Source organism: Pezoporus flaviventris, unplaced genomic scaffold, assembly GCF_033815535.1.
Source record: "Pezoporus flaviventris isolate CSIRO_AGI_PZ_B2104156 unplaced genomic scaffold, CSIRO_AGI_Pfla_v1 ptg000002l, whole genome shotgun sequence".
NCBI lineage: Eukaryota > Metazoa > Chordata > Aves > Psittaciformes > Psittacidae > Pezoporus > Pezoporus flaviventris.
The window spans coordinates 36,348,956-36,370,416 of record NW_026892550.1 but is presented as its reverse complement, the minus strand read 5'-3'; the positions used below and the strand labels follow the sequence as shown (position 1 = coordinate 36,370,416).

At 36.6% G+C, this 21,461-nt stretch overlaps 1 protein-coding gene across 1 annotated transcript in view; it reads left to right on the top strand.

Annotated features, from left to right (window-relative positions):
* GALNTL6 (polypeptide N-acetylgalactosaminyltransferase like 6) overlaps positions 1-21,461 on the top strand; it is a 467,712-nt gene that overhangs the window by 199,645 nt on the left and 246,606 nt on the right. The window contains exon 4 of the mRNA XM_061475048.1: positions 9,139-9,305. Coding sequence (XP_061331032.1) covers positions 9,139-9,305 — 167 coding nt within the window. The remainder of the gene's footprint in view (positions 1-9,138; positions 9,306-21,461) is intronic.

The following is a 21,461-nucleotide window of genomic DNA, read 5'->3' as shown; positions in this document are numbered from 1 at the left end:
AATTATAGTACTAAGATGCTTGCTGATGTAGGCTTGCTTATGAGGGATTTTGAGATGGTATAAAATTCTATATGCATTTGTTTTTTCCAAGCCTAAATTTAATACCTATGGGTGAGTAGAAAAGTTTCTTAAAGCATGTAAAAGAGTTTGTTGGGTTTTTTTTTTAATTTTTTATAATGTTTTGTAAGATCTTTCCATTATGGTTTTATACCTCACTGTCTTGTAAACCAAGCTTTGCAAACACAGATGAGTTTTGTGTCTTCAGGCTTATCTGCCTCTCGTGTTCTTTGCTTGGTTAGAGAAACCTTTTGGTTCGAAGGACCAAGTGAGGCAAACTCACTGATGGATTTTTTCAAAGAAATGCACTGCTGATGGAGAGACTCTCCATGACAGACAAAAATGATGAAAATTGACAACACAGAAAGTGAACCGTATACCAGGTAGCATCAAAAGAAGTGTGACCAGCAGGTCAAACCCTCTGCTCTGCTCTAGTGAGATCCCATTTGGAGTACTGTGTGCAGTTCTGGTGTCCTCAACATAAAAAGGACAGGGAGCTGTTGGAGCAAGTCCATAGGATGGTCACAATGAATATCAGGGAGCTGGAGCACCTCCTGTATGAAGATAGGTTGAGAAAGTTGGGGCTGTTCAGCCTGGAGAAGAGAAGGCTGTGTGGAGACCTCATAGCAGCCTTCCAGTATCTGAACGAGGCCTATAGGGATGCTGGGGAGGGATTCTTCATCAGGGACTGTAGCGACAGGACAAGGGGGAAAGGGTTCAAAGTTAAACAGGGGAAGTTTAGATTGCATATAAGGAAGAAGTTCTTTCCTGTTAGGGTGGTGAGGCACTGGAATGGGTTGCCCAGGGAGGTTGTGAATGCTCCATCCCTGGTGGTGTTCAAGGTCAGGTTGGAGAGAGCCTTGGGTGATATGGTTTAGTGTGAGGTGTCCCTGCCCATGGCAAGGGGTTTGGAACTAGATGATCTTAAGGTCCTTTCCAACCCTAACCGTGCTACAACATAAAGTAACAAGTGTCTCGTTCAAGTCTATCAGCTTTGATGAATTCCATACTAAAGAAAACCTACATAAAGAGCGCAGGGCTTTGCCTGTCTATTTTCCAAGAAGTGTTATTTGTTGTGTGTTTAGCAGTGGTAATGCAGACTATTTCTACTTGTGTTTTAACCCCAGCTGGCAACTGTCACACAGCTGTTTGCTCACCCTCCAGTCTCCCTGCAGATAGAAAAAAAAACAACCATGGGTTAAGACCAACTTCATAATTGAAAAAAAAATAACATAGAATATTAATAATTAAGGAAAAGGGAGACAACAGAGAGAGGAATAAATCCCAAGAAACACAAGTAATGCACGATACAGTTGCTTACCATCTGCTGATGACACCCAGCAGCGACCTGGGTCTTCTGGGTAACTCCCCCCACTTTATATAATGTGCATGATGTGCTGTGGTATGGAATACCTCTTTGGTTAGTTTGGGTCAGGTTCCTGTCTCTGCTTCTTCCTGGCTTCCTGTGCTCCTCCTCACTGGCAGAGCATGAGAGACTGAAAAGTCCTTGACCAGGGTAAGCATTACTTAGCAACAACTACCAGCTATTAGGAAGAAAATTAGCTCTGTCCCAGCGGGAACAAGGACACTACTGTAGAATTTGATTTTTATTTTTTTTTTAATTGTCATGAAAATAGCAGTAATGTTCTGGAGAAGGCTTATTTGTTCTAGTAAGGTAAAGTGTTGTAACATTTATTGAGGCATGTACCCAGTAATGCCTGCTTGCTTTCCAGCTGTGAGCCACTGTGAAAATAAAGATTACTTTTCCCTCCATCAGTTCACACCCAAGGTAATTTTACAGCCTTGTCAAATGGCAGCATAAATTACTAGTTACCACTACTTCACTGGGCTTTGTTGACAAAGCTAGATTGGAACAGAAACAAGATGCAACTGAAGCTTGTTGCTGTGAATTGAGTACTTTGACATGCTAAGACACATGCTATGTAAATCTTCACTGGAAAACATTTTGTCTTGGTAGTTTATAGAGGGCTTGTAGTTTCCCACTGGGAACCCAGTGAGTGCTGTAGTTGGTTTAATAAAGGCTAGAAAAGGTCAGATCTGAAAAAGCTGCTCAGCTAACAAAGCAAGTGCTGACAAAGCCGGGATGGGTGGAAGGTGTGGGATGGTGCAGTGAAGAGAAGGGGAGGAAGCTTGAAAATCTCTTTCTGTTTTGCTCTTTGGCACTTTATGAAAGAGGAGGAAATTGGAGGTGGACTAGTTTTGTAATCAAGTAACTGCAGTAGTAGACTGCTACCTTGCTTCCTAAATGCAGCAAAGGGATACCTGCAAGACATTTAACTCCTCCTATGCTATTTATCTGTCGAAAGGGTGGTTTAAAAGGCTGTTGTGTCTAGAAGGCACAGAGCCTGGTAACTGTCCAAGGCATTGCTATTTCCATCCCTTAATGTGCCTAAAATATTGTTGTTACATCCACAGGGTCAAACACTGCTGCTTTTATGAATCAGCTTTTGCTGCAAAGTGGCTGAAATGGTGCCAGTCCTGCTCTGCTTTTTTCATCATTTTAGAAGCCCATTTTCTTTCATTTGCTCTTTTACAGAGATAGTGGATTCCTGCATGTTTCTATTAACCGAGATGATGTAAAGATGGAGAATTTTGCAGTTCTGCATCTTAAGCTAGTATGATAGTTTAGGACTTTTTTTTCTTCCTACTTGTAAACTCATCAGGGAATTAAACAGAACTATCCCTATACCTTGAAGTAAAAGGATGCTGTTTCTTTATTTCTGCCCAATAGAGTAGGCTAACCTACAAAATGAAATCATAATCATCTTAGGGCTTTCAGTAGTGAATAACAAAGTGTAATTTTAACTCCTTTCGGTACTTCTCTTTTTATGATTGGTCCTCTTTTCAAGTTGTATTTTATTAGTGCTTGCTGCAAATAGCTTCCAGATGTTTCTGTGACAATTTTTTTTTTCTACTTCCTTAGGCAGGTTAGTATTTTAGGAATAAAGGAACCTCTTCCTATTCCTTTAACCTTCTGAAAGTCTACCTGCAACTTCGAAATTGGCTCTAAAATTGTTTTATTCAGAAACTCAGGTTTGACTCTTATTTCAACCCAGTAGAAGAATTTCATATCTCAAAAGAATAACTAAACCAGTATTAATTGTTTTAAGGGCAAGTGTACAAGTGTATTGCTTTTATAAAAAAGCCTTGGATTCCAGGGTGCAAATGTTCAGCTGCGATAAACTTTAGGAGCACCATGCCACATACAAACCAGTGAAAAGTTCCACTTTGTCAATTATATATATATTTAACGTATTTCACTATACAGATTATTTACAAATAAATTCCACCTTAGCTTTTAGTAAAGAACTTTAATTTCATACTCAGCATTTCCTGGCGACTCTGTGGTAGGTGTGTATAATAAAAAGTACTGTGAAGCTTTCAGAGTTTGTTTTTTTTCAAAATGACATACTTGAATCATACACATGATTAGCGCTTTGTACTCTATCTAATAATGGAAGGGAAAGAGGGAGATTTTTTTGTCCAGAGATAGTGAAGAGGTACTTATTGCTTTTAAAATTAATTTGAAAACAGCTCATGCCCCTGTAGGAAGGTCCTCTGTTTCCAGAAGAATCTTATCTGAAACTCTCTAAGGGACAAATTTAGTGATGTAGTTTTATTCTCTGATAAGAAATATCAGATATCAAGGTATGAAAAATCATGGAAAGAAAGACACGATCTATCAAGGATAGCAGTATTTGAAAGCATAAATCAAAGTTCATAACTTTACATTCAGGATAATAATCTTGAAAATGTCATTGTATGTGATTCATCAGAAAATTCACCATTTGATGCCAGGTTACATAACAAGGGTTTGTGTCTAAAATATTTTTCTGGCAAAGTCAAAATTGCTAATGTTATTTCATAATTCTGAGTATTTGTGTGAGGGAGATGCGTAATGCCCTTTGCATATTCTCTTCTAAACTCCCTTTCTTCTGAATGTTAATGTAGTAAGTTCAGTCAGAAAATACAGGTGTGAGCTACCCACCCTAGCAGGGTGACAATTGCTTGTCATGGTTATTTTCTTCCTAGGTATTCCTACCAAGACATTTGTATGTAATTTTCAGACTTAAAACAGAAATTATTCTAAGATTTAAGAATTTATTTAGTAATAAGTTTGAAGAATTAACATTTGTGCTAAGAAATTGTCATTCTCTTAACCGTAGCTATTGAACCTCTTATTCAGCATTGTTCCATGAATAAGTGGTGGTGTGTTGCACTTAAATACATTAATTGCAAAAAAGGACACATCTTTAGGAAAGCATCTGTTAGACTTTAGTAAGGCCAATCTGTAGTATCCTATTAAAGTTTTATTAGTACTTTTGCAGCCTTGGTTGTTGGGTTATTCTTCCCCCTTGAATAGTATCCTACCATGAGTCCTAGATACATACTGTTGTTTCTTTGTTGCCGTACTCCGTCCTGATTTGTTGATTCAGATATTTGGACACTGCAATTTAGAAGTAAATGGTAAATTGTGAGTCTTTGGAAAATAAAAATATTTTGCTCAGCTGTATTTGAAGTATTTCTGTAGGAAGCCAGTTCAGTTTCACTTAACATATGCCATAATTAAAAAAAAAAAACAACAACTAATGAATATTAGTGCTCATTTTAAAAACTGTTAAAATTTGATGGTAATGTTAATCCTTTTTTTATACATAGTATATTTTCTTTCTACAGTAAATCTTGCTTTATATTTTATTTTAATAAATTTTGGTAAGATTGCATTCTTCAGGAAATATGAAAGTCTCTGGTATAATAATTTCTCACTTCTTTGGAGAATCAAGAATCTCAGTTTTAAAACATTCATTCCACAGGGTATTTAAGCTAATAACCAGATTAATTTTAGAGAGTAGACATATTAAAATCAGAGTCTGTATTTTGGTGACAGCAAAAAGCATGTAGTCTCGAAATTGTGCCTTCTTTATGGTGGCTGAAAAATAAGGTATTTATTAAGAGGTATGTTGGAACCTTGAAGTCAGCATGAATAATAAAGCAAGGTTAGTTTTGAAGCTATGATCAAACTTTGTCAGCACTTCTCTAAATGCACTCCACAGAATTTTTTATAAGAAAAGTGTTGAAAAAACACTTCTAAAAATTTTTGATGCTGAGGCAAAATTGTTGCAGTTAATGGTAAAAGTATCTTTATAGTTGCTTGTCTAAAAACTTGCTGATACTTCTTGGTTTTAAGCATCATTATCATCACTAAAACACAGGTGAATTGAAGTATTAGATAAGATAATTCTATGTGTGTCAAGATTTATCGGTTTGTTAATTACTGTTGCATATAAAAACTTTTCTGCTTAATACATGAATCATTCATCTATCTACACTGGTTTATTCTGTGTTGTAGACACATTAGTAAATTTAAATGTAATAATAGTTTATGACTGTGGACTGCACTCTGACCTAGTGATATGATTCCTAGTTTTTTTCTTCTATGCACAAAGACCTGATCACATTGAAGACTAGCAATGGCTTACAAGAAGCAATACTACTCTGCTTCCAAGTAGTCTTGTTGCGGCCAGGGTGTTTGGCATCACTTCTATTATGCAGAATATTAACAACCACACTGATGGACTTTAAACAAATGCCGCACGCATATATGATTATTCTCTTATTTAATCAAATTCTCGGCAGTGGATCTCTGTGTCCTTATTACAATTCATGGGCCTTTTCTGACCATTACAGCTATCTATCAGATCTGTCCTGCAGCCCATCACAGCACAGAGCCAGCTATACCCTGCTTTAGATAATGCTGAATAGAACTTCAGATAAAATGGATTTCTCTATCACATCTTCTAAAACATAGTGACCTTCTGTTAAGTTTGAAGTCTTGTGTCAGAAACCAAGGGGCTAAAACTGAGTGGAATTTAACTTGCTGAAGAAAGGCAAGTAAGGCACTACTATGAAACCTTAGAGACTGTCTTAACAATAGAAGATGATGAAATTCAAGTTTCCATTTCTATTAACTTGAGAATCTGACCATCTTATTTGAAAAAGTAGGAAAAATCATTTTGGTGACTTGTGGCTCTTACTAGAAATCTATTCACATAGCCAGATGCCTTTGCAGTCACTATCAAAGTAAAAGTAAATAACATGAGGATTAAAGGTCAAATTGGAATGATGGAGGTGTTAAGAAAATGTAAGGTGTTTTTCTTTTCTGTCTTATAAGTGTGTCTTTCTTCTGGGTTTAATAGAAAAATCTATTCTGTTGGAAGAATTAATTAGTTTAAAGCCAAGTCCATCAATGTTGCTGCTGCTTCTCATCACTTAGGATATGCAATTACCCTGAAACCATCAATGAGTATGTCCAAATCTAATGACCTTCCCATCCATATACGTTTGAGGTTACAATATTGATCATGCAAATACACAAATTTCAGTACAATTTTTTTTCAAAAGGTATGTAAGGTATGTTGTTTAGAAATAAACAACATTCTGATGTGTTTGCATGTTCTGGGTGTTACTCTTTTTTACCCTTACCACTTGAAAGTTGTAGTCTGAAGTGTGGCATTCTTTTGCTTGGGTTTTTTGTAGTATTTTGGGGAGTTGTGTGTTATATAAGGGTTTTATGAAGAACTTATTCATTTTAAAAACCATACTTACTGGGAGTTACAAATGCTAGAGGAAAAAAATTCTACTTTGAAGAATAGCATAATAAGTACACGTATACTAGTGGCTCTTGTTCTTGTCCAGGAAGCATCATTGTTGGCAAACAGCTGCCAACAGTAGTTGGTGGGTTTGTTAGGTGACTTTCTTAATTTGACAGCCTTCTTTTTCCTACAGATAAGAAAAAGAATTTTTACTTAATTCTGTTGCTGCCGCAGATTTCTTCTTTTCTTTTTTTTTTTTTTTCCCCCCTCCGAAAATGTTAGAATATATACTTAGGCTTTTCTGTCACGAGGTAATGAGTACTGTTTTCCCCAGAACTTATTCTCGCAAAGTGACTGTCCATTTTCCAGGGGGTATATCTCTTCTACCAGCAAACCGCTTATTAAAAAGTTTCAAAAAGTATTATTTTTGCAAATAGCTCGTCATTAAATTTGTTGTTGCCACATCTTAGGAAGAAATGTCTGAATTACAAATTTAAATCTAATTTTTTAAGAAAACATCCTAAAACGTGATTGCTTATTCATAACTACATAACGGCTAATATTTTGCAAATACAACTGTAGTAGCTGTGAGCATTTTCTTATACCTTTGGAACACTTTGTCAGTGTGGTAGCTGTACAATAAACTAGTAAATATTGATTTGTAAGTGGCATTTATAAAGTGTGTTGTGATTTAACACCAACCAGCGACTAAGTAACATGCAGCTGCTCACTCCCTTTCCCCCCTACCCCAGCCCCTGGGGGGATGGGGTGAATCTGAAAAAAGATAAACCCGTGGGTTAAGAACAGTTTAATAATTGAAACAAACCAAAGTAAAATATACTACTCTTATTAATAATAATTTTAATGAAAAGGAGAAAGAGGAATAAACCCAAGAAAAGCAAGTGATATATAGTACAATTGCTCACCACCTGCTGACCGATACCCAGCTCGACCCGAGCAATGATCAGTCCTTTCTGGGTAACTTCCTCCGGTTTCTATATGCGGCATAATGTGCTGTGGTATGGAATATCCCTTTGGCTAGTTTGGGTCAGGTGTCCTGTCTCTTCTTCCTCCTGGCTTTCTTGTGCCCTTCCTCACTGGCAGAGTATGTGAGACTGAGAAGTCCTTGCTGGGGATAATTGCTACATAAGAACAACAAAAACATCAATGTGTTATTGGCGTTATTCTCAGAGTAAAGCCAAAACACAGCACTGTACCAGCTACTAGGAAAAAAAGTTAACTCTATCCCATCCAAAACCAGGATAAGTGGAAATGCAAATTAAGCTGCAAATATGTGTAAATCAACATTATAACCTACAGCAGTAATTGTTATGCATAGTTATTCTTTCTGAAAAGCAGCAAAGATACCTACACTTTTTTTAAACCCAGAAGTTGCAGGTCTTACTTTTACACCATCACCTTTTTTTTTTTTTTTTTTTGCTGTTTTTGTGTGTTCATCACAAGGCTGACATTTCTGCTTGTACGCATATCTTTATCTGGGTGCAGAATGAGAAATCATTCAGTTACTTTGTCCCCAGAGCTGAAAATGCCACGGTGTATTAACAGCAAAAGAATGTGTCCCTTTCCCCCACTTTTTCAACAAAACATGAAAGATGAAATCCTATCAGTTCCATTAACCTGAACGTTAGTTTTGAAATATTCTCAGCTATCAGGAGAAACTGAATTGCAAGGCCATTATTTATTTTAAAAAATGGGTTGTTTTGCACAAATATGTAAACAACTCAATACTGAAAATGGTAAGGTTAAGCACTGATATTACATAGATGCCATTCCATTAAAATGCTGAAGGTGCAGTGCTTTCCTTTGAAAAATGAAAGGTTGTTTACATTTTCTTGTTTTTATCAGTCTGCATTTTGAAAATCATGTGTCGGTTTCTCTCCATATTTAATAGCAGCAGTTATTTTGGATACCTAGCTGTGAAGTTGGAGTTGTATTTGTGGATGTTGTTCTTTCACATACTATAAGCACGCATCACCCAGGATAATACTGAATTGTTGTCTAGAGTTTGTCTCTTGTGGTAGACTGTTTTTATAATTCTTTTTTTTTATGCTATGGACAAAAAAGAAATCATTTCAGATTTTCTTTTGTTTCATATTATGTTTCAGAATTCTTTCTGATAAGAGGTTTTATTTTCTGGAAGTAATGTCATAGAACATGTGTCCTCTGTCATTTTGCAAGGTAAAGTTTTCAGTGAAGGAAAAGAATCTCACTCAAACCAGTGATTTGTTATTTTTGCTCATTCCACTTAAATTTTGTCATTGTTCAGATGTATTGCATATCCTAAGCAATAGAAATATTTTAAATGAACTAGTTATTGTTATGTGAAAGTACCACTTGATTACACTGCTGGATTTCATGCCAGAAACCATGATGGTTGAATGGCCCATAGTATATGCCAACTCAGACTTTTCAGTATGCTTATACAATTATTTTCTTGTCTCTCCAGCTGTAAGCACAAGGTGTACTTGGAAAAGCTACCAAATACTAGCATAATTATCCCATTTCATAATGAAGGCTGGACTTCACTCCTGCGAACAATACACAGTATTATCAACCGCACTCCAGATAGCCTCATAGCAGAAATCATTCTTGTGGATGACTTCAGTGACAGAGGTAAGGCCCAAGTGGTTTTGCTTTAAATTGAATTTTGTAATGTGCTGTAGTCCTTATAAGGGAAGAAAAAAAAGTGAAAAGTCTACCTTTGCTTGCTTTGAAGTACTGCTTGATTGTTAACTGGAATAGATGTGTACACGTGTCTTTTGTTTTACTTTGCGTGAATATTGAAATTCATGTCAAAGAGACTGTGAACTGTTCATTGGCCCTTATTAATACAGTATTTTGAAACTATATTATTTCTGAAATACTGCAAATTTTAGTGTTTTGACATCTTTTCCTTAGGCTTCACTTTGATGCAGAAAACCTGTTAACTTTGTCCATTTTAGATGCAACTTGTTAGATTTTAATCCTGGAATTTTACTGAGTTAGAGAGCTGCATATACTTTTGCAAAGCAGCCATGCAGAGAAATGAGACTCTTCTGACTGGAATGTGAAAAACTGCTTTAGAAAAGTTAATCAAAGTTTACATTATCTGTATATAGTAAAAGTAAGAAAACTGCAATCACTTAAAGACTTCTATTATCATTAGTTCTTGAATGCAACACAAGGAATGAATGCTCTAAGTTCCTTAAATGAAATCTAACAATTCCTGAGGTCAATTAATCCATAACAATGATATGGAACTGGGAAATAGGTTTTATTTCAAATTTCAGTGCATCTTTTATGACTTCAAGCATGAATAACTTTCACTTCTTGGTGTTTGGGGTTTCTTGATTGTTTCTGTTGAAATATTAGTTGCTAGCGTGTATGTAGCCCTTGTTCTAAGCAGATTGATAGCGAAAGAGAGTATTGTCTTCTTTACTAACGTTTTAGGTAAAATCTTTTTCTCAGCTAGGAACATAACAGGACCAGATTTCTGACTACTATTATGAGAAGTCCCTGGGTGAACGAGAGGGAGCACTGCAGTAAAATTTTTTTTAAGATTTTAAGCTTGATATTTCAGGGGTTAGAAAGATTAATTCTGACACATCTATCTTACCCTCTCATATTTGCTGGTTTAGTGGCAAAGTGTTCTTTGACGAACTGCCTCTCTAATGCAATTGAAGTGAAATTGTAAAATGAGTACAGTTCTGGCTATTCTGTGTTTATAAAAATATAGACCATGGATGAAAGTTTTCAAAACAAGAACTGTGAAGTAGCACAACAATTTTCCTGCAGGCTAACAATTCTCTAGTAATAAACAACTTATGGGGAAGCCTGTAAGTTGGCTCTATGAGGTGTCTGACAAGTAAAAATTCTTTTTATACTGAAGAGCACTGCTATTGAGGCTATGTTTGCTCAATATGGTGATACTGTAGCATTTTTTTAATGAAGATCATAATGACTACTGTTGATACATTTTTAAATGTGTTAATGCTTTAGAAGGCTTCTCTACTTTCCAGTTATTAGAAAAAGAATTAGTGCCAGTAAGCAGGGAATATTTTAACTTCTGTTAGGGAGTAAATATTGCCTGTAATACTAATTCCTTATTAATTCCTGTAACACTGTAAACATCTCCATCATCTTAATTTCCAGTTATATAAGCCTATATAACTTTTCAATCAGTTTTCATCTGGAAGAAGTGGTTCATATAGCATGCAAATGCTTAACACAAATGTCGGGTTTGAAAATCTGAAAGAAACTTACTAAAAAGACTTGTATGGAGCTGAGTCTGGAACCATTGAACCATTATGAAGATTTACGTATCTGGGTTTCAGTATTATTAAAATAAAGATTAGGAATGCATTTCTGAATGCTTGACTGTTTTGAATTTAAGCATATTTGGTAGCATATTTGGTACTGTATGTTTGGAGAAGAGCAAACACACAAGAAACATGTATTGGCATCTCTACTCTGAATTCAATACCACTGAATTTCAAGTTGGGTGAATCATTTTGGCACATCAGAATTGGGTTTAATTCTTGTACTTTAGAGATCCTCTAAACTGTACATAACTGAGACGGTATCATGTTTTCATGTGCTCTTCTTAATTTTTCATGAAGTAGCCATATGCAATACAGTTGGGTTATTTTATGTTGAAAGAATGCTGACTGATATCTCTCCCTCTCCCAGTTCACACAATTATCTTTTTTCAGAGTGATTAAATAGATGCCTATTTTACTGTTATTAATCCTTCACCCTTTAGTTGCTTTATCCTAGATGGATGAGCACAGTAAAGCAGTGTGAGACACTGAAGACAGATTAGATAAAAAATTAAATATGTGTGTTTAGTTGTTGTCAAAACTGATAGAAACATTGCAAGCAAATTTTACCGCAGTGTTGAAGCAGTACAGTGATTAGTAATAAATCTCTATCTCTTTTTCTCATTTTATAATTTCTCCATGAAGTTTAATGTGTCACATAGCTGACAAATGGCAATTACTTTCTTTTGTCAAACCAGTTACGTACTATTTAAGTGATATTGTGTGTGCTTTACTTGTTCCAAAACTTCTTGTGAAAAGAACAGATTTTTCTGACGGGAATCTCAACATTTGTAGATAGATAGTTGAAAGTGAAAATGGGATATTTCAATAGCACTGTTGCTTTTTAAAAGTAGTGGTCAAATGGCAAATATTTTTCTCTAGGGTGTTCTACTAGTCAAACTTTTACTTTTTCAAAAGTCTAAGAAGTTGTTATGAAAAGCCAGTCCCTCTTGGAAATAGAGTAGATGACAAAAAGTACAAACTTGAAAGCTGCGTGGAAGATGGCTAAAAATGCTGGAGCTTTTTAGTTTTCTTAAGTATTGCAAATATACATACTGAAATGCACATAAAGAACATTTGATAACAGATGATGAAAATGTTTTAGTGCACAGCCAGGTATGCAGCAGTTTGCTGATTTGTCTGCAAAATTACTTGTGTGCCTTCATTTTATTCATATTTACTTCTTCAAAATTGTGATCAAAACCATAAGGTTTAGATAGTTCATGCATAATGTTCACCATAACTTATGAAGTTTAGATGTTATAAAAGGACAAATGCACCTTTGAAATATCAATATAATGCAGACTAGAGACTTGCTATTAAGAGGGAGGTAAGCAAATGTTATGAAATTTCAAAGTGCAGTATTCAGTTATGGACAAATTTAATACAAAAAGCCCTACATGAACATAAGAAATCATCTGTGACAGAAATCAGCGTAGATTTGAATATAGGTACGCAAAGTTGCAAAATATCTATATTCATGTAATTTGCAGAGAGTTTATATATTTAAAATTTAGAAGCAATGGAAGGGAGAAAATTGATCAAATTAACAGACCTCTTTGTTTCAACAAAACATTTTTTATTTACATTGTAAACACAAATGGTTGAATCATGGTGTACTGGCAAGCTGAACAGGAACTGAATCAAGAGTTTATAGAAGTTTTAACATGCAAGAAAGAAATACTTTGTCATTTAACAAGCTCTATAAAGAAGTGAGTATTAGACTTCAACTTAGTTTGCCTCAGAAGACTATCGGTAAGGGAACTGGCTATGCTGCATGCTGGCAGACACTTTACTTTTCCCAACTGATTTAAAAATCAAGTCTAGAGACTGCCACTCTATACTCGGAATGTAGAACACTCAGTTCTATATTCAAGTTCTGTAGCTTTTTCACAAAAAAAAATAAGATTAATGATTTGCAATCTAAGGTATGCTGAATATTTATGACTTTGTGATGGATTTTGGGTAGTAATTCCAATACCTGGTTCATGCAAGCCCTGTATTCCTAACTGTGTAAGTTAAAGACTATCAGTTTCTGTAATGTCATCTGCTGTGGACATTGAACATATTTACATTGAAGGTACCACCATATATCTGTGTCAGGTATCTCTGCAGTGGCTTTGTGTGCAGCTCTGATATTGTAAGCCTGCTTTCTGGGAAAATGAGACTTGTGGAAAATGGGGGGTTTGAGAGGTTTGTTTTTTGTTTTTTTTCTTAGAATCATAGAATAGTTAGGGTTGGAAAGGACCTTAAGATCATCTAGTTCCAACCCCCTGCTATGGGCAGGGACACCTCACACTAAACCATCTCACCCAAAGCTTCGTCCACCCTGGCCTTGAACACTGCCAGGGATGGAGCATTCACAACCTCCCTGGGCAACCCATTCCAGTGCCTCACCACCCCAACAGGAAAGAATTTCCTCCTTATAGCCAACCTAAACTTCCCCTGTTTAAGTTTTAACCTGTTACCCCTTGTCCTATCACTACAGTCCCTAATGAAGAGTCCATCCCCAGCATCCCTGTAGGCCCCCTTCAGATACTGGAAGGCTGCTATGAGGTCTCCACGCAGCCTTCTCTTCTCCAGGCTCAACAGCCCAACTTCCTCAGCCTGTCTTCATACGGGAGGTGCTCCAGTCCCCTGATCATTCTTGTGGCCCTTCTCTGGACTTGTTCCAACAGTTCCATGTCCTTTTTATGTTGAGGATACCAGAACTGCACACAATACTGCAGATGAAGTCTTACAAGAGCAGAGTAAAGGGGCAGAATCACCTCCTTCGACCTGCTGGTCACGCTCCTTTTGATGCAGCCCAGGATGCAGTTGGTTGGTTCTTGTATGAGAGGAATTTGAAATGGGGGCAGGGTGTTTCTTTACAGGGTTATATTTATGGATGGGGGGCTTATTGTTGACATAGTTTGCTCTGAAGTTACACTCTGTTGCCAGACAGATCCCTGAAAACATGACAAAAAGCAGGATGTGGGCAACTGTTTCAGAGAAAAGGGCAAAATGAGAAAAGCAGCAAGTTTTCATTGGTTGTGTTCTGGAGCAGCTTGCAAATACCAAGAATGCTAAAAATTCAAATGTTTTAAAACTTTGGGGAACATATATTTGCATGATTAGAGTTCTTGTATGTTGCCAAAATATGATACGTTTGTGCATGGAACTTTATTCCTTTTGTGTTTAAATGACTTTTTTGGCATTGTCAGGCCTGTGTGCTGCTACTAACACATCATGTGCCCTTACCAAGTATTTTTACCCCCACAGTTCTCTAACTGGTGCAGCTGCTATTATAAGAAAAAATAAGCAATGCCACAGCCAAGAGTAAATTTATAAGCAGTAATGGTTATGGGGCAGTTTTTTTAGTTTGAGAAAGTCAATCTGATTTGCCAAAAATAACAGAATGAAATTGGTGAACTAGATAGCCAACACCTTTCTGCAGGACAGAACTAGTTCCTGTCACTGGCAATGAACTGGTGTTTTGATGGAAAATGAGAAACTGGGAACTTTTTGTTCATGTTGATAAGCCAGTCTCTACTCATTTTGTCATCTATTATGTTCTTCTGTCGCTGTCCCCTTGCTAGGTCTGTTTTATGTGCTGCTACTCATTTGAGAATATGATACTGTCCAGTATCGGGTACCACATGCTTTGTGCCACATCTCTGAATAGCGCAGATTAATTATGTGCAAATCAGTCTGCAAAAGCAATCTGTGACTCCTTGACTGGAGCTCAGTTTAGTCAGTAACTGAATTTCAGTGCCAGTTATCTGCTTTGTTTCGTGTGAATGTGGAGGAAGATCAGATCTATGGCCCAGTTGCCCTAATAGCCTGCTAAACTCTTTTTTTGCCTTAAAAAGGTGGTCTGAGTTTTTTTTTTTTTTTTAACCTGTATTTCTGAAAATTACGTCATATTATACAGTAGGGTATAAGAGAGTTTATGCTAAAGGCAAAGGAGCTCTATCAGGGTACAGATTGCACAACTTCCCACTTCAGAGACACATGCTGTTTGTTGCATGAAGATCGAGTTGCTAGTATTTTGCTTGCAGACAGCTAGTTTATGTACTATGTCACTTGTGATTCCAATTTATGGATGTTTGCTTCAGATTATGGCTGGATATAACTTTTCTGATGAAATGAAAGTGAAGGTTATATTGTATGAACGACTATCTTGTCATAGGAAACTTCTGCTGTAGACAGCTATTCTCTGATATGGTGAAAGCTCACATCTCCAAAAATTGTCATTGTTGTCAAAATATACAACATTTGAAAAAAGAAAATTGAAAAAGGGTGTTATAATATTGTGAAAGTCAACTTCTACCAAAGAGCTTATAATTCTGTCCCTTAAGTTTAGAACCTGCTTTTCAAAATGGTATATAATGATAGAATCGTAGAATAACTGGATTGGAAGGGACCTTAAAGATCATCCAGTTCTGCCCCCCACCACAGGCAGGGACACCTTCCACTAGACAAGTTTACTCAAAGCCCTGTCCAACCTGGCCTTCAACAGTTCCAGGGATTGGGCAGCCACAGCTTCCTTGGGCAGCCCTTTCCAGTCGCTCACTACCTTCACAGTAAAGAACTTTTTCCTAATATCTAATATAAATCTACTCCTTCAGTTTAAAGCCATTCCCTTGTCCTATCATTTCATGCCCTTGTAAAAAGTCCTTCTCCAACATTCTTGTAGTAATTGTCTTGTAGTAACGTAGTTACTCATTGACTTTTCTTTTAAGGTGAGCTCTTTAAAGTTACACAAGTGATTTATTTAATCTTAAATATTAATAATTCTCAACCTTTATATACCAGAGACTACTCCTGAACTTGGGTGTCTGCCTATCCCTGAAAATTAACCACCCTTCTCCTCAAAAAAACATGTGCCTGTAAGGGATTGGGGCACGAAACAGAACACTTCAAACAATGTCCATGCTGAACATATCTAAAGGAGTACACGGGCATAGTTCATTAGTGCTCTTCCCAGAGATACAGTAGGACAAGTAATGGGGCATTATTAACTGTTAATGGGAAAGTGTCTGGGATTGCCTCCTGGTGCTGTGTACAGTGAAAGTGACAGAAGCTGGGAAGATGTTCTCTAACATGCCTTTCTTTTGAAGAGAAATGGTGTAACTAGAAGGTATTTAGTAGGAACAGAAGTCAGAACTTGGAGAAGAAATGCTGGAAGCCAGAGAAAAGCTCTAGCTACCATTAGTGGTGTGTGTGGAGGCAACAGTGGTGGCAAATGAAGGGGCTAAGGATCATACTTGCTCTTGATGGCAAGTTAACAGCTGCCTGACTGTGTATGGCTTCCCAGAAAGCTGAGAAACAAGCTATTTATAAATATAGAAAAATAATTCTATGCAGGTGATTTTATGGCAGTATTTTCTGACAAATCACTGGTGAGTGGTATTGTTTTGTTTTGTTCTCCATGCTGTGATGATATGGGACATTGAGCATGTTGAGCATTGTTTATGTGATTCCGGTACCCCTCTTTGGCAGAAAAGGCGGGGCGGGGAAGAAAAATACAATCAAAAACCTACACACACACACAAAAAAAAAACAAAACACCACAGTGGGAGGAGAAGGGTGGAAGGAGTAGCATCCCTGCTTCTACAGGTATTACTGTACTGAAAAGGGAGGTTCCAAGTGAAAGTTACAAGTACCCAGCTGCTGCTGAGTAAGGTTAATGAGATGGGGAGAAATGCTGTGTTTATGAGAATAGACTGCTTTTGGAACTGATGCTAGCTGGACAATCTCTCTGGTATTACGTTGTATAGCATGAATATCTATCGGAGGAGACCTGTGCCAATGCAATTACCTGCTTAAGTTAACACGTTTGGAAGTTCATAGGTAGGAAAAACTTCTGAAATCACCTTCTTTACAGTAGCGTAGGTCGAACAAGTAATGAGAGTTAAAAAGGAATGGAGTAAAGGTGCACAGAAATCTGTCACCTTGACTTACTGAGTACTAAACTGAAATAATTCAGTTGAAAAATTCAGGCTAATTCTGTTCTAGCTTTTATAGTTAAAAACAATTTATTAGTGCTGTAGTATGTGTACAACAGTATTTACACCAGAGAATTTAAGTTAAGCTGACTTCAATATACAAGGGTCCTCTGGAGAACACTAATTATATGGCACAGACTAGAGAGATCAGCTTCATTTTGGAACAGCTGAGAAAGAAAAATACTAAGCAGTGAACATTGATTTTGAAGTGCATTTATTCTAAAAGACAGCATGCGTCTCTCAATGATATGCATTATCTTTTTCATCACTATTTTGTGTCATGTTGGCAAGAACTTTGAGAAATAGCCAGTTATTCGTATCCCAACAGCAAAATCCATGTGTGGTGTTAAATTTCTGAAGCAAACTCCTAGGTATTGCTAACAAAAAGAAATGTCAGGTAATAGGAAAATAAAGGCTAATAAAAGTCCTTGGATAAGACTTGGTTCTTGGCTTAGTTCTGAAATATTTTAAATGGTCTCTCTCTTATTATTATTTTTTATTAAGAACAAGCTGTGTCTGCATAGAACTGTAATGAAAACAGTGATTAAACAAGCATATGCTTTTGCAAGTGGAATTTTATTATTTATACCCTCTGAGACAAGGAGGCACAAAATGAAATACAAACCTTTGTAAATAGGTAGAATCAGTTCTAAGTAACATTAAGTTTGATGGGTTTGTAATAGTAGCCATGGAAAATAACTGAGGTACATGTTTCGCAGAAATAAAAAAAAAGAGTGCAGCTGGAGAGCATAATGAGACTCCTTGTATAAGATAAACTGTTGTAGTTGCAGTAGTTTTAGATCCTTATCACCTTAGTACAAAAATAAGTGTAAGAAAAACAGGATAGAAAAACAGGACGTGTAGATAAAGAGTATCTGAAACTAGCAGGTGTCCAGGATGGGTTGCAGCTAAACTAACTGATAAGGTAGAAGGACAAGATGATTATTTCTGCAGTGTTACCAAACCAGTTAAGTTGGTGTAAGCATTATCTACTGCATGTGCTTCAAAGACTGCCAGAAGTGATGAAGATGGTTGGAAGAAGTAAACGACCCCCAAAAGACCACTACCACGTTGCTGTGAGCATGCGAAAATGGGTATGGAATTATGTAAAGCAGTTCTTGGATGGTTAATGAATATGTGTGATGTTTAATGAACATGCATGTTAAGCAACAATATAACCACAGTCTGTTTGAGGTTCGGCTGAGGCAGGCTGGGAGGAGCTATCCCCTGTGTCTCCCGGCACTGAAATAAAGACTACCTGCTTGTCAAGTTAAACTTTGTTGGCGAGTTCCTGGAGATTTCTCCGAATCACCTCCCCAGAACCCTTCCTAGGTTTATCTAGAACACGTCTCTGCCAGAGAAGTTTGTGGTGGAAAGCATTGCTAAACCGGTAGGGAGCGGTTCACTGAAGTAAGCTTCCAATCAGTGAAAGAGCTAGGCCATGTCTTGCCATCTTTTAAACTGGAGACTGGAGAACCTGGAAGTGACTTGCAAGGAGCAGTCTGTGCCTGCATTGTAAAATGTGCTTTCTGTGAAGGATTAAGAGTATAGGCTTGTGTTGCCACAGCAGCCTGTCTTTTCCATTCCTGTCTCCTCGAAGTAACTCCTTGTGGTTTATCATGGACAGAAGGGAGATTGCTGAGAACAAGAGGAAATTCTGTATCTGTTAGAGCAGTCCAGTTTTTGCCTCTTTACCTGGGAAGGATTAACAAGCTGTTAGTAATAAGGCTGTTTAGTGACCCTATAAATTACAGCAAGATTCTTGCTGTAGGCACAATATCTAGAAAGAGGACTTGCAAGTTAATTGGTGTCATCTGAAAGTCACACCTGATGCTGACAAACCCTAGGTATTTGAAAGCTGTAAACTTGAGAAAGCTAACATTGTTATCTTGGAAAGTTTTGTCAAGTGTGCTGTCATTAACTGCAGTGTTAACTATACCTGGAACATACATCCTTAGCAGCTGGGAAAGTTAATGCTGCAGTTAAGTAATTATACAAAGGTAAAGATAGATGTTTTCTACTCCCTAGAGAATTTGTGGTGGTTTCACCCCTGCTTGCTGTAGCATCCTGGAACCGAGAGTGATACCAAACTTCAGCTGCACATTTATATCACCGATAGGGTAAGGAAACCTTTACAGGGGCAGAGTTTAATGCAACGAAATTTTGATGTTGACATTAACATTAGCTTATTGCTGCTTCATGTGCAACATCAGAAAAAATTGAAACTGACTCTCATTCAAAGTTAAAAGTTAAATTTTTCTTATCTGAAGTTGATAAAATAATTCATCACTATATTTAAATTAAAAAAAAAGAAAAAGCTGAATGGAAAACGAAACATTATTTCAATATGTGTCTGTATTGACTAGAGATCTAACTAAACACAGGATCTACATTTTCATACTTTGGAAATTGAGCAATAAAATGCCTCTTTAGTTTTGTCTGCAATGCACTCACAGAGATGTTATTTGAGTTTTATTAAACTTGGACTTGCTTCTGGTCAAACTAAAGTACTGTCAGTGTAACAAGTACAATTTAGAGGATAGCTGAGCATGAGTTGGAATAAACTGATTTGAATCTCTAATACCAAGGTTTTTTGTTCTTCATTGTCTATTCTCAGCTTGATTATTTAATACTTAAATTTCTGTCACAGAGGTTTTATTCTGAAATTGCAGAGTACAGGTTTTGCCTTCAGCTCCTTGTATCTTGCAACAGCAGTTTCATTATTCAAGGCATTCTGACTTGACAGAAGGGCTTTACCAATGGGAAAAGAGAGGATTGCCCTGAGGCTGGGGAGAGTTCAGCTCAGAAGAATAATGGTCATCTTGAAGGCATATGCAGCCCACCTCAAAATCCTTTAATTTGCTGAAGCACAATATATGAGCATGTTGCAAGGTAGATGTGGGAAGAACTTCAAATAATTGAGATTGTATACTTCACCCTAGACGGAATTAATTTGGAATGTGGCTGTGGTAGGAAGAAGTTAGGAGTATGCCCACATTCCTATGCTGCCTGCATTCAGGCAGCTCAAATACAACTCTGCTGTAAAAATGAAAACTTCAGTAGTGCATAATTAATATGAAAACAAATTTTTATTTTTCACATAGTTCCTTAAATTGATTGCAGTAGATAAAGAGTTTTGCTTTTTGAATACTTGTGGAGTCAGAATGTGAAGATTGTATTTCCATAAACTCTGTACTAGTCAATCTTTCTTGGCTTGCCCACCCTATGAAATGCTTTCTGGGTGTACATCATGCTGATGGCTGTAGGCTGCATCCCTTTCCCATGTGAACATGCAAAGAATTTTGGAGGCAGGAACCAATGGGCAGCCTGTACTTTGCAAGATTGTGTTCTCTGTATGTCAGCTTATAAAAATGTTTATTCCAGACTTGTATGGAGTATGCTTCGTAAGATACTCAAAGTAGGTTCAAAAATAAATTAGTATATTAACTCTAAGTAATATTGAAATACTAGAAACATACTTCTTCATGTACCAAATTAAATGCATTCTAGTTTTGCGTTCCTTTTTATTATTTTTCTACTATGCATCTCAGTTTGATTTACATTTTTTTTAAGGTTAAAGTGAATTATGGCTGAAGCTACATTATTTTAAAATTCCTCAAGTGAAGTATTCAAATTTGTCCTCATAAATAGGAAAGAAAAATTCTAAAAATGAGTAAGTATCAGTTTCCACATTGGTTTCCTTTCAAAAATGAGCTGTTTACTTTCTACTTGAAAAAGCATGAACATATTGCAGGGATACATTAAACAACTTGACAAGAAACTTGAACAGTTAGCTCACGGTTGCTTTCTTCAGCTATTGTTATTAATGAACTATAGAAAAGATGCATATTAGTAGCTGAAAAATTGGAAAATATATATATCTTGCACATTTCCCTACATTCCTTCCTGTCTCTTGGTGTAGTAAGTCTCAAGAAGTTGTTTTTTGGGGGTGGAGTTGGTGTTGGGTTTTTTTGTGGTGTGTTTGTTTGTTTTTTATGTTGAAGTTGATGGTATGTTGGGTGATCTTGGGATTGCATTTAGCAATCCTTAGCTAGTACTCCAAATGCATTACTTCCTCAACTTCAGTGAGTAATGAAAGTAATTAGTCTTTGGATTATCCATCTCAAGAATTCAGTGTGAAACCCATAGTCAGATGATGTTTCATATCTGTTGAAATTATTCTTTTGGACCTCTTGCAAACAGTCCATTCAAACTGATTTTTTTTTTTTTCTGGGTAGTTCTTTGTCATTACTTGTATAGTATTAGTATTATCTTTCATGAGCTAATCAACAAGGTTTTTCCCTAGTATAAACATAAAGGGTTCTTGCTAAACATTAGGTGTCTTTTATTTAGAAACTTTCTTTTTACTTAAAATTTATTCATGATCTTTTTCATGAATAACCATTGTTTCAATGTTAACCTTTAACTTATCTTCTCATTGTACACAGACAGGGCTAGCAACTTTTAGTTTTCAGAGTTAA